This window comes from Oryctolagus cuniculus, chromosome 7 (genome assembly GCF_051225735.1).
Source record: "Oryctolagus cuniculus isolate XC-2025 breed Fujian yellow rabbit chromosome 7, ASM5122573v1, whole genome shotgun sequence".
Lineage (NCBI taxonomy): Eukaryota > Metazoa > Chordata > Mammalia > Lagomorpha > Leporidae > Oryctolagus > Oryctolagus cuniculus.
Genome location: NC_142873.1, coordinates 53,604,901 through 53,618,454, shown reverse-complemented (window position 1 = coordinate 53,618,454; position 13,554 = coordinate 53,604,901). Strand labels below are relative to the sequence as shown.

Below are 13,554 nucleotides of genomic sequence, written 5' to 3'. Positions count from 1 at the left end.
AATGGCTGCCGCGGCCGGCGCACCGCGCTGATCCGAAGCCAGGAGCCAGGTGCTTCTCCTGGTCTCCCATGAGGTGCAGGGCCCAAGCACTTGGGCCATCCTCCACTGCACTCCCGGGCCATAGCAGAGAGCTGGCCTGGAAGAGGGGCAATGGGACAGAATCCGGCGCCACAAGGCAGAGGATTAGCCTAGTGAGCTGCGGCGCTGGCCTTTTTTTTTTTTTTTTTTTTTTTTTTTTTTTTTTTTGCAGGCAGATTGGACAGTGAGAGAGAGAGAGACAGAGAGAAAGGTCTTCCTTCTGTTGGTTCACCCCCCCAAATGGCTGCTATGGCCGGAGCTATGCTGATCTGAAGCCAGGAGCCAGGTGCTTCTCCTGGTCTCCCATGCGGGTGCAGGGCCCAAGCACTTGGGCCATCCTCCACTGGCTTCCTGGGCCACAGCAGAGAGCTGGATTGAAAGAAAGCAACCGAGACTAGAACCTGGTACCTATATGGAATGCCGGCGCCGCAGGCAGAGGATTAACCAAATAAGCCATGGCGACAGCCCCAGCATTAAAGCATTTTAAAATTGATACAATCAGGATAGTATTATGTGTTTTCCTGTTTCTGTTGATGTACGTACTGATCTTGGGGTGTTTTTAGTGATGGTGCCAGCTTACAATGTGTGTCAGGGACTAAGTTAGAACTAAAATCTTTGTCTTCTGACTTTTGGATTACCCCTTCCCATCAACAACCAAGTGATTTCTCTTTAGAATGTAGTTAATGGAAGATCTGATTGAATTCCCGGGACTCTGGAGTTCCTCTTAAAGACTAGACAGTTGGTCTTACTTTGAACTTTGTTTGATGTTTGCTATTCTGAAATGATGAGTGTATTCCCTAAGCTCTTAAACAATGCTTTTTGAGGGACAAAGGCAAACAAATTTAGAGATTCCTATGTTTTCAGAATGTTTTTTTAATAAGGATCTTCATAATATTGTAACAGTACAGGTTCTGATGAACAAAAGTTGGCTGCCCTAACAACAACTGAGATGATTGGAGCTTACCTCTAGAACACTAAGAATTAGAGCAGGAGTGGGCAATGTCCAGCTGAATGGACCTCAAAATAATTTGGTCTAGCCCTGTCAAAGCAACTGCAGATGGGACTCAAAAGTCAATAAATCTGTAGAAGACTGACTTTTTAAGCTGATAATTTTTTATGGTCTGTGAATGATGTTATAAATATCCAAATGACCCTTGACAGTAAGATGTTTGCCTACCCTTGCTGTAGAGGGTTCTGTATTTTATTTTTAAAAGTAATTATAGGGGCCGGCGCTGTGGCGTAGTGCGTTAAGCTGCTGCCTGCAGGGCCAGCATCCCACATGGGCACCGGTTCGAGTCCTGGCTGCTCCACTTCTGATCCAGCTCTCTGCCATGGCCTGGGAAAGCAGTGGAAGATGGCCCAAGTCCTTGGTCCCCAGCACCCACTTGGGACACCCGGAAGAAGCTCCTGGATCCTGGCTTTGGATCAGCGCAGCTCTGGCTGTTGTGGCCAATTGGGGAATGAACCAAAGGAGGGAAGATCTCTCTCTCTGTTTTTCTCTGCCGCTCCTTCTCTCTCTGTGTAACTCTGACTTTCAAATCAATAAATAAACCTTTAAAAAAAAGTAACTAAAAATTTGTTGTGTAAGTTTTAAATTGTTTTCATGTTGGCATCATATATACTTATGGAGGAACTATTGTTCTTAGCATTTAGTTAATAAGAATTGTAAATGAAAATAGGAAACTATCACATGGCATTGTTATTAATAACTACTGGGGTAGAGTGGCATTGTGGTTCAATGATTTAAACATCTGCTTGCAGCATTGGTATCCCGTATTAGCATGCTGGTTTAAGTCCTAGATATTCCACTTTTGATCCAGTTCCCTGCTAATGCACCTGGGAAAGCAGTGGATGAGGGCCAAGTACCTTGGCTCCTGCCACCAAATAGAGTTCCTGACTTCAGGCTTCAGCCTGGCCCAGCCTGGTCTGTTGCAGCCATTTGGGAAGTGAACCCGTGGATGGAAGATCTGCCTCTTGTATTTCTCTGCCTTTCAAACATACAAACAAGCAAGCAAACAAATCTTTAAAGAAATGACACCTAAGATGTATCATCATATAATGAATTTTAACCATATCACGAATCTTAAAATGAGTTTGAGAGTACATATCTGTTGCTTACCCTGAAGTCGGAATTGTTGTTTATACCTGTTTTGACTGTTTCTACTCTCAAGGTGTTCCATAGACTGTCTATATCATAATTATTATTTATTATTTTTTTTTATTTTTTGACAGGCAGAGTGGACAGTGAGAGAGAGACAGAGAGAAAGGTCTTCCTTTTGCCGTTGGTTCACCCTCCAATGGCTACCACGGCTGGCGCGCTGCGGCTGGCGCACCGCGCTGATCTGATGGCAGGAGCCAGGTACTTCTCCTGGTCTCCCCTGGGGTACAGGGCCCAAGCACTTGGGCCATCCTCCACTGCACTCCCTGGCCACAGCAGAGAGCTGGCCTGGAAGAAGGGCAACCGGGACAGAATCCGGCGCCCTGACCGGGACTAGAACCCGGTGTGCCGGCGCCGCAAGGCGGACGATTAGCCTAGTGAGCTGCGGCGCCGGCCTATATCATAATTATTTTAAGTGAGGTCTTGGAATCATTGTTCTTGTTTAAGTATTTAAGTATTTGTTAGATGCTAAATGCTGTTCTAGGCATTGAGGGATACATTGGAACGAAAAAATCAGACAGGTCTGTGAACCTATAGAGTCTGGTTTTACCAGATGAGCATTAATCAAAAAGTCACCAATTTTAAATACCATGAAGGAGAGGTGTGTGGTGCCATGAGACTGTATTTTAGAGAAATTTGCCTGATTAGGAGAAGTTATGACTGATCAGTGACTTGAAGGTAAGGAGTGTACAAGAAAGACTATGGTAAGCAGAGTTAGAGACATCATACGTAAGTGGGGTCTTTGGTGGGAAAGAACATGATGGGTAAAACAACTGAAAGAAAGTATGTGGCTATAGCACAAAGAGGTAGCAGTATATGTGAGATGAAACTGGAGAGATTAGTAGAGGGCACATCATATAGAATTCCTTAATAGGCCATAATAGTATTTCTTATACTAAGGGAAATCATGCAGTGTTTTGAGTGAGGGAGTGTCATCGTCGATATTACACAAAATTCATTTTATTATTTTTTAAAGATTTATTTATTTATTTGAAAGTCAGAGTTACAGAGAGGCAGAGGCAGAGAGAGAAAGATCTGCTGGTTTACTCCCCAGATGGCTGCAATGGCCGGAGCTGTGCTGACCCGAAGCCAGGAACCTGGACCCTCTTTTGGGTCTGCCATGTGGGTGCAGAGCGCCCAAGGACTTGGGCCATTTTCTACTGCTTTCGCAGGCTATAGCAGAGAGCTGGATGGGGGAAGTGGAGTAGCCAGGACTGAAACCGGCACCCATATGGGATTCTGACAATGAAGTGGTGGCTTTACACATTATGCCACAGTGTCGGCCTGACAGGTTCATTTTAGATGTGCAGTGTGACTGGAGAGCAGCTTGCAGGGGGGCAGATGGATGCACGAGGGCTACTGGAGGGCGTTAGGATGATCAGCAGGCATGCTGGATAGAGCAAAGTGGATAGCACTGAGAAGGATTAGGTGGTGAAATGAGAGCAAATGCTGTTGAATTTGAGTTAGATGGAGAAAGAGAAGTAGGACTAGGTTTTTGATTTGAGAAACTTGAAAATAATAAAATTGGCATTTACCAGGATGAAGACAACTCACAGAAAAGTGGGTTATAGGCACTAAAATCAGTGGTTCTGTTTTGGATTTGTTAAATGGAGTCCTGAGGTAGGATAGTTAGATACATCATTTTGGAGCTTGGGTAAAAATCAGAATTTTCTTAAGTGAATAATACTATTTTTATTTTTAAGTATTATCTTGGATTTCCTGTGCACACATATATATTTTTTTTAAAAAGTAGCTGAAATACATATTTATTTTTTCTGATTTTCTTTCAGAGAAGTTGTTTTATAAAAGAAGTCTGGTTCAGGAGTTTTATGTTGTGTTGTTTAGGCCTTGGGGGGAGACTTTTGCAGAAAGGTTTGCTCAGCTCCTGATGTGGGGGAAGCTGTCTAGGGAAACAGCTGAACTAGAAAGGACTCTATGCAGTGGAGCTCCCTTAGAGTTTGAAGTTGTTTAAACTGTTTCCAGGGACTCCTATGCTGAGGTATTTTCAAGTTATCCAGAAACAAAATAGGGGACATCCTGAATACATAGCTTTTCTTAATATCCATTTCTCCAAAGACCAGGGCTCATGCCTAGTGTGGGTTTGTAGACAGAGTGCTTTTTTTTCTTTAAGTGAATTTTTCATGCAGAGTTCAGAAGTTGGGAGTCTTCAGAGTTGTTTTAGAAATTAAAGGGCACTGGGCTTGAATACTGTCCCAGACATAAGGACAAAAGCCAATTATAGCAGTGGAATCAAGAGGCTAAAGAGAGCATAAGTGTCTGCCAATTCTACCTTAAAAGAGGTAGGCCACATCTTAGCAGGGGTTGGTGGCCTCCAAATTCTTGTAGATGTGCCCATTAGCTGGCTCCTGTCACCCAGTTTATGGAAGCCAGGGAGTTATAAGAAGTCTCTGAGTGTAGGTCTTGGGTCCCTTAAGGACGCTGGTGTTAGCCCGCATCCCTGAGTGGTGGTGTGTTTGTGTGCATGCACATGCAGCAGCGGTGGTGGTAATGGTGCTGGTGAGAAGGGAAGGCCGTTAGAGGAGGAAGGAAACTAAGGGCTGTTCTGGGCTTTTCAGCTTGTGTGTCATCTCACCTGCTCCTGTGAACAATCTTGTGAGGCTGGCAGAAGCTCTGTTTTTACAGATGAGAAAAGGAGTCTCAGAAGTGCCATGTATCTAATGTTACATGGTGAAACCATGGCAAGGTTCTGCCACAGGCATGACTGATGGCTTAGCGAAACTTCCTCTGTGTCCTTATGTCCCATGGCATGCTAACATCGTTGTGCAGAAAAGGGAGACTATAAGTATGTTTGGAAAGTGTTAGGTCATCTGAATTGCAGAACTTCTCAGGTCATAGTCCATGTGCATTTTGAAGCTCTGAGAGGGCATGTGGGTTATTTGTGGCCTATATCCTTCTCCTGTCTCATGTTGGGTTCTTAGAGACTGCATGTAATACCTGTGGAGGTTCATTGTGGGTGAAGATACTTTACAGAGTGATGCCTATGAGCCAGCTAACTTGCCATTCAGAAGTAATGTCAGGTAACATGGTGCTTGGAGCTGGATGTGGAGAGTGTGGGTCCCTGTGGAAAACTCCCTGACTTGTCATCAGGACAGAAACCTCCCTTTGAAAGAACCAGTCTTCTCCACTTGATGTTTTTCTTCTTTAGGACTCAGTCCAGACCTCTGTTTTATCAAATGTGGGTGCATGCTTGCACAGTGGGTGGATAGGTGAGTTGGGCAGATTCTAAGTTGGAAGTGACAGAGCACTCAAGAGTTACTGGACAGAATCTGAACTCTGGGGACGGGGACAAGCAGAGGAGGGTCCTGGCAATAACACAGTGAGAGCAGCATTCCCTCTTTCTCTTCTCTCCTGAGCCATGTTGGTGATTTGTCCTCAGTCTTTTTTGCCTTTTGATTGTGAGATGGCTGTCATAGCTTTTGGCATCAAAACTGCATTTGAAGACAGAAATATATGGTAGGTATGGAGTTATCAGTAAAAGGCCCTTTTCTTAACCTGCTCTGTCCACATTTAATCAATAAAGGAAACTGTATTCTAGAAGTATTTTGTCTCTTGGTTGAAATAGGGTTATTTGGGTAACTCCTAGTGGCAAAAGCAGCTAGGAAAGACTGAATGGCATAGATGGATTATGATCTGCTCTCTGGAGCTAGGCACACTGTGTCTTTGTGTTGGGAAGGTGATGGGGTGGGAGTAGGGAGTAGGGAGTTCTTGAGTGGTGTCTGCCTTGGCTATCTTATTTATATAATACTTCACTCAACACCTGTGTGATGATGTTGCCCTCACCTGCCTCAGTCTCTTCACTGATGGGTTCACATGTCAGTTTTTCAGATTCACTCAGGGGCCCACGTTGGCTGCTTCTTGCCTTATTTCTTCCACATCCAATCTGGTTGCAGGCTCCATGGATTGTTCTCCCTACTGAATGACTCTTGTTCCTGACTCTCTAGCCCTTCTGCACCTCACTCTCCCTCTTTATTCTTTTTCTTTCTTTCTTTTCTTTTTTTTTTTTTTTTTTTTTTTTTTATTTTGACAGGTAGAGTTATAGACAGGGAGAGAGAGACAGAGAGAAAGGTCTTCCTTCCGTTGGTTCACTCCCCAAATGGCTGCTATGGCCAGTGCTGTGCCGGCCCAAAGCCAGGAGCCAGGTGCTTCTTCCCAGTCTTCCGTGTGGGTGCAGGAGCCCAAGCACTTGGGCCATCCTCCACTGCCTTCCCGGGCCACAGCAGAGAGCTGGACTGGAAGAGGAGAAACCGGGACTAGAACCCGACATCCATATGGGATGCCGGCACCGCAGGCACCAAGTGCACCATGGCACCGGCCCTACTCTCCCTTCTTCTTTCCCTACTGGCACCTTCTTACTGCTAGCACTCCAATTTTCTTTTTTTATTTTTAATATTAGTTATAAATTGATGTTTTTCTCTTTTGGTGTACAGGTTTATAATTCTAAACACATTTATACATTGTTGTAACTACCACCATAATTTGGATACATTATAATTGTATCATAAAGAAACCCTTCCTTGTGTTAATTTTTATAATTATTCTTTGCCTCTACTCATAACTCCTAGCTACTACTGCTTTATTCCATCCCTAACTTTTTGTTATTTTTGAGAATGTCATGTAAATGGAATTATATAGTATGCAACCTTTTCAGATTGGCTATTGTTTTTAAGAGAGATTTATTATTATTTATTTGAAAGGCAGAGTGACAAAGCAAGAGGGAGAGAGAAATTGTCTTATTCAATGGTTCATTCCCCAAAATTGGTGCAGTGGCCGAGGTTGGACCAGGCTGAAGTCAGGAGCCCAGAACTCCATCTGGGTCTCTAACTTGGATGGCAGGGCCTCAAGTACTTAAACCATCATATGTTGCTTTCCCAGGCGTGTTAGCAGGACACTGGGTCAGAAGTGGAGCAGCTGGGACTCCGAATGTTGCTCCAGTATTGGATGCTGGCATTGTGGGCTGTGGTTTAACTTGGCTGTGACATAATGCTGGCCCCAGCTTTTTTCATTCTCATAACAGTACCTTTGAGATTCATATAAATTATATGTATTAATGTCATTTTATTGCTAAGTAGTATTCCATAGCGTACATATACTACCATTTATGTAAGTATTTACTTGTTGGAGATATCTGGGTCATTTCTGGTTTTTGCCTGTTAGAAATAAAGCTGCTATATGTTTTTATATAGGCTTTTCCTCCCCATTTAATTAAAAAATTTTTTTTGAGAATAGTGCTTTTTATTTTCATACAGTTATGATTTTTATTTATGAGAAGCACACAAAAGTCTCAAGCAAATGAAAACCCTCAGGCAGCTCAGCTGGCAGACCCTTGTTCTTGATGTGTCCCAAGGTGGGCTACTGGGGGCCAGGGCGGCTGGCTGGGGCTGGCAGGATGCAGCAAGCCCGCAGGAGGAACCTGACGATCCTGCCACTCTTCCTGCTGAGCCCCTGCTGACCCTTGCTCAGGATAGAGGCAGCTGAACCTGAGGAGGCTGGGACCTCTGGCACCACCAGGTCCCAACTGATCCTAGGGCAGGGGCTGGAGGGGGTGGCCACAGGGACAGACTTAGGGGCTGAGCTGGCACCAAGGCTTCTCTCCTCTTGCAGCTGTCCAGGGAGGAGAGAGGCAGGCAGGGCGGCAGCAGCAGCAGGATCAGGCTTTGGCTCAGGCTCAGGCTCCCTGTGGCACTGGGGTGACAGGGGCTCATAGGTGAGAAGGGCAGCCGCACTCTGGACCTCCCTTGAGGCCACGTATGTAGGTGTGCCCCGTACACTGTGAGGTTGTGCAGTGAGGCTGTGGCCCGACTCACACTCTACCCACAGGGCTGCATCTGCTCCAGGTTTCACGAGTCCGACTGCAGCGACATTGGGCTGAAACCATCAGAGCCAGACAGTATTGCAGCTCCAGTGCCTGGCAGCAGACCCAGGCCCGCTAGGTACTCCTGGGCCTCTGGGTCCTCAGGAACTCCCAGGGACTGCACCGGCGTCACCTCCTTGTCCTTGACTTCTTCCTGTAAGAGGTCGAACCACCAGTGTTGCCGAGCCAGTTCTGCCATAGGCCTCTCTCGCATGGGCTCCAGGCTGAGCAGCAAGCTCAGGAGCACACCCAGGGCCGGGCTGGCTGTGCAAAGGCAGCTCATAACACCCTCTCTGGATGCAGTCCTGCAATTCTGCCAGGTCCCTCCCACTGAAGGGCATGGCCCCCACTAACATGGCAAAGAAGATCACGCCCGATCTCCAGATATCTGTGGCGAAGGTATCATAGGCCTCCAGCTGGAACACCTCCGGAGTGCTGTACTCTGGGATCCCTCAGAAACCGTGCACCAGTGTGCCCTTGGCCACTTGGCAGCTCAGCCCAAAGTCCCCCAGCTTGATTTTCAGGTCTGAGTCGAGCAGCAGGTTCTCCAGCTTGAGGTCCTTGTGCACTGTGCACTGCACATGGCAGTGGCCCACAGCTGCCAGGATATGGTTGAATGTGGCCTTGGCTTCGGACTCCTGCAGGCCGCTCTGGTCCATCACATACTGATAGAGGCTGCCCCCATCAGCCAGCTCCAACACCAAGCAATGGTGACACCTCCAGCAGCTCGATGATGTTCTGGTGCCTTAGGAGCTGTATGATGCAGACTTCTCTCTTTGCCCATCTGGTGTCCAAGGGGTTGCTCAGGTCTTCCTGGAACAGCTCCACAGCCACCTGTTGCTCGCTGGATGCCTGGTGGGCCAGAAACAGCATGCTGAAACTTCCCCGGCCCACGAGGGATAGCCACTGGAGCTCAGGCTGAGGGTTGGCTTCAGCCTCGAAGTCCTTAAGGCTTTCCATGCTGTGTCCCTAACTATTCTCTCTGACCTACTCTCTAAGATTTCTGTCCACAAACACTAACTAATGTGCTACCCTCACTACAATACCTAAGAAAATAAAGGGACAACAAAGGGACTATCTGCTGATCTCACTATGGTACCATACTACCTACACTAACTATACTAACGACACACAGTGGCAAGACTAAGTACTATCCAAACAAAACTGAAAACAGAAACCAGAAAAACAAACACTAAATAACTACATTAACACTGAAATCTAGTAGCACTGCCTAACTAAACGTGGGAAGCCAAAAACGAAAAAAAACTTCAAAAAACAAAATGGGTACAAAAATAAATAGGTGGAAAAAAACAAACTAAAACAAAATGAAAAAAGAATAAACAAAAAAGAACAAGAAACAAACAAACAAAAAAGCACACTAACACCAACAAGCACAAACGCCAGCATAGATGGGTCCAGGTCACACAGGTCACCACAATAGCTCCCTGGTAAGATGGACAAAAACTTGGGCCAGGCAGCTGCTTATATAGGTGTGTGGAATTCTGTAACCATAGGGCTCCTTAGGAAGTCAGAGCAAGAAATGGACCAATGGCAGTCCAGCAGGGACTTGCATAAATTTGTATTTCATGACAGTTGGTCCTTATAAAGTTAGAGCAGGGCAGGGACCAATCACAGCTGCAGCTAATCCTAGGGATTTTCTCAACAACCTTCCACTTAAACTAAACCAATGACCCCAAAAGCTTTTGGCTTAGGTTGGTGATACAGTTTATTTTTTGAGATGTTAAAATGTGTAGGATGTTCCAATGGCCTTTTCATTTTTCATTTAAGGAGTGATAACAACTGTTGGGTTTTTGTAATTTTTTTCACAAAGAAACTTTTTATTTAATGAATACATTAAATATGTATTTCATGCATTTCATAAGTACAACTTTAGGATACAGTGATTCTGCCCACCCTACCTGCCTTCCTGCCCACATTCCCACATCTCCTCCCTCTCCCTCTCTCATTCCCAGTCCTGTGCTCCACTAAGATCCATTTTCAGTTAACTTTATACACTGAAGACCAACTCTATTCTATAGTAAGTAAAGATTTCAACAATTTGCACACACACACACACACACACACACAATATAAAAAACTGGGAACAAGTTTTACAGTTAGTTCTCATAGTAAAATGTGTTGAGGACAGAGGTCCTGTATGGGGAGTAAATGCACAGTGATTCCAGTTGTTCATTTAACAATTAACACTCTTATGCATGACACCATTGATCACCTGAGGCTCTTGACATGAGCTGCCAAGGCTATGGAAGCTTTTTGAGTCCACAGTCTCTGTTAGTATTTAGACAAAGCCATAAGCAAAGTGGAAGTTCTCTCCTTCCTTCAGAGAAAAGTACATTCTTCTTTGATGGCCCCTTCTTTCCACTGGGATCACACTCATAGAGATCCTTCATGTAGGACTTTTTTTTTTTTTTTTGACATAGTGTCTTAGCTTTCCATGCCCGAAATGCTCTCTTGGGCTTTTCAGCCAGACCAGAATGCCTTAAGGGCTGATTCTGAGGTCAGAGTGCTATTTAGAGCGATTGTCATTCTATGAGTTTGTTGTGTGAACTGCTTCCCATGTTGGAACGTTCTCTTCTTTTTAATTTTATCTATTGTTTTTACCAGTCACCTGATTTTATTTATATGATCCCTTTAACAATTAATCCTGTTTATGCAATCCATTTAACAATTAAGATAATCACTTTAACACTTAAGATGGCATTATTACCACCTAGCTTAATGGGATTGGAGTCCCATGGCAAATTTTTGGCTGTACCCCTAGAAGTAAGTCCATAGGAATATTTGCAGAACTGTATAACTTTACAGTTTCAAACTGGGTTGAGTCTAATTGGGTTTCCTCTGAAGGTGATTTGGCATCTCTCTCATGCACATTTTAAGATCTTTATATTTTACTGTGGAGTTTTACTACAGAGTGTTGTGGTGAAGGTCTTTTCTGATCGTGTCTATTGGGAGTTCCATGTATTTCATGTACTTGGATGTCTCTTTCTTTCTCCAGACTGGGACAGTTTTCTGTTATTATTTCATTAAGAAGACCTTCTAATCATTTCTCTCTTTCCTCACTTTCTGGTACTCCTAGGATCCGTATGTTGGATTGCTTGATAGTATCTTGTAGATCTCCAACTGTGTTTTTAGTTTTCTAATTTCTTCTTCTTTTTTTTTTTTTGTCTGACTGTAGTATTTCTAGAAGTTTGTCTTCTAGTTCTGTTATTCTTTCTTCTCTCTCACCTATTCTGTTGTTAAGGCTTTCTGCTGCATTTTTTATTTGATCTATTGAATTCTTCATTTCTAGTATTTCATTCTGACTTCTCTTTAATATCTCAATTTGTAGGGAGCACTTTTCATTTAGATTGTGAATTAGAAGCTTCTGATTGCTTCTAAGTAATCTGACGATTAATTTTCTGAATTCCATTGCTGGCATATCCTTGATCTCTTCATCTTCACTTTCTATTATTGAAGAGTTGTAGTGTCCTTTGTGGGGATTATAGTGTCTTCCTTATTCTTATTTGGGGTATTTCTTTTGTTTTTCATTATATGTGTATTTTTTCACTTTTTTGTCTGTGTAGATTCTCTAGTGGTGAAGTTTCCCTCTGTTATGGGCTGCTGTGTGTCCGTGCATTTAAAGCAGAAGCACAGAGCCCCACTTACTTGAGCTGTGTTCACTTCTCAATGTGGTAGAGGCCAGTATGAGCTCTGGTGCACAGAGACTCCCCTACTGGGACCCAGCTCGCTTCTCAATGGTAGATAGAGCAAGCTTGAGTTCTCCTTGTTGTACAGCTTGCATGGTGGGGAAGAAATTCTTCTGAAATGTTGTGGTCCTCGTTCCTGGGTGGAGAGGTGTGGGGGGTGTGGTGAGGTGGCCCCTGCAGTTGATGGGCTATGTGCATGGGAGGCAAAGGTGGCAGTCCCCTGCTTATGTTTGAAAATGTAAACAAACAAGATGGTTTCTTTCATCCTGCTGTAGGTCTGGGTAGATGGGGCCGGGGGGGGGGGTGGGGTGGGCAGAGATGGGCAAGGTGTTGCCCAACCTCTTCGCTCTTCTATACTTTCTCTTTTTTTAGTGTGTAGAACTTCAAATGCAGTTCTCCGAGCTCCCCCTCCCGCTGCTATCTGCAGCTTAGTGGACTCGGGATTTCCTGTCTGAAGTGGTCTGCTGGGGGCTGGCACCAGAATTTGAATTAAATTTCTGCAGAAGTAACTCTGGTTACTGTCGGTTTAGATATTAAGCATTGGTCATCATTGGTTGATCTGGAAATAACGGTTGATAGCAAGCACTGCTATATTTATCCATGTGAGTTGGGGTACTGTGGAGACAAGATTGAGGTGCCTCTCACAAGAACAGGACTAGGTGGAAAACCCAGTGGGTGTCCACAAAAGTAGTGGTTTCCAAACCAGTGTGTATACCAGAAATATCTGAAAATTTCTTCATAATACAGATTCACAGGTTTCATACTGAGAGACTAAATTGGAATCTATGTTTTTAACTAGGGCTGAAGAGAATTTTAAGTAGTCATGACTACATCAATTGGAAACTGTTGTATTTTGAGGTCTGTGTTATTTCCAAAAACTTAAAAGTTTTAGAAACATATACTGTACTGTATAACAAATGAAGAATTTTCCATCCTGTCATTTCCCTTTTTTCTTTGGTACTATTTATATTTTTGAGCCTTCTGTGATACTATATTCCTTTTTAAAAATTTTTTCTCTTGTCCATTTAGTTTTCACTGATTCATATTTTTACTAGTGTCTACAGATAAGTTACTGGTTGCCATTTTCTGCATGCTTGTTAGACCTGAAATGATAATTTTGTTTCCAGGTTTCCTCTCCTTCTACTGTTTTAAATATTGCTCTTTAGCATCTAGGGTTCATTTTCTTTCTCATACCAAGTTATGTTTAACTTATTGTTTGAACAGATCTCAGTTTCACTGATAATTCTTACCTTATCGTGACAGGAGTAGACAACAACTGTCGGGTAGAAGAGGAACCTTTAAGTTACATGTTTAAAGGTTAAAGTTCTTCCTAAGAAGGATGTCACTCTTATCAGCTTTTTTTCTGCTTCTCTCACAGGGAAGAAGAAGAACGTCTGAGAAATAAAATTCGAGCCGATCATGAGAAGGCTCTAGAAGAAGCAAAAGAAAAATTGAAAAAGTCAAAGGAGGAAATCCAGGCAGAAATTCAGACAGAGAAAAATAAGGTAGTCCGAGAAAAGAAGATGAAAGAAAACAAGTCACTGCCACCAGTCCCTCTTGCAAACCTTGTAGGAATAAGTGGTGGGGACCCAGAAGATAATAACGTAAAAAAGAAAAGGGAAAAAATTAAAGAGGTAATAAGCTGAGCTTTGTGATACAGAGTGGTTATGGAAATGTATTATGTGACTGCGTATAAATATATTTATGCCATCAGTGGTATCATACGTTGATTTTGTTTG

The 13,554-nt window shown here is 43.7% G+C and overlaps 1 protein-coding gene across 1 annotated transcript in view; it reads left to right on the top strand.

The window, feature by feature from the left end:
- Positions 1-13,554, top strand: part of MAN1A2 (mannosidase alpha class 1A member 2) — a 196,872-nt gene that overhangs the window by 41,767 nt on the left and 141,551 nt on the right. The window contains exon 2 of the mRNA XM_002715724.6: positions 13,194-13,449. Coding sequence (XP_002715770.3) covers positions 13,194-13,449 — 256 coding nt within the window. The remainder of the gene's footprint in view (positions 1-13,193; positions 13,450-13,554) is intronic.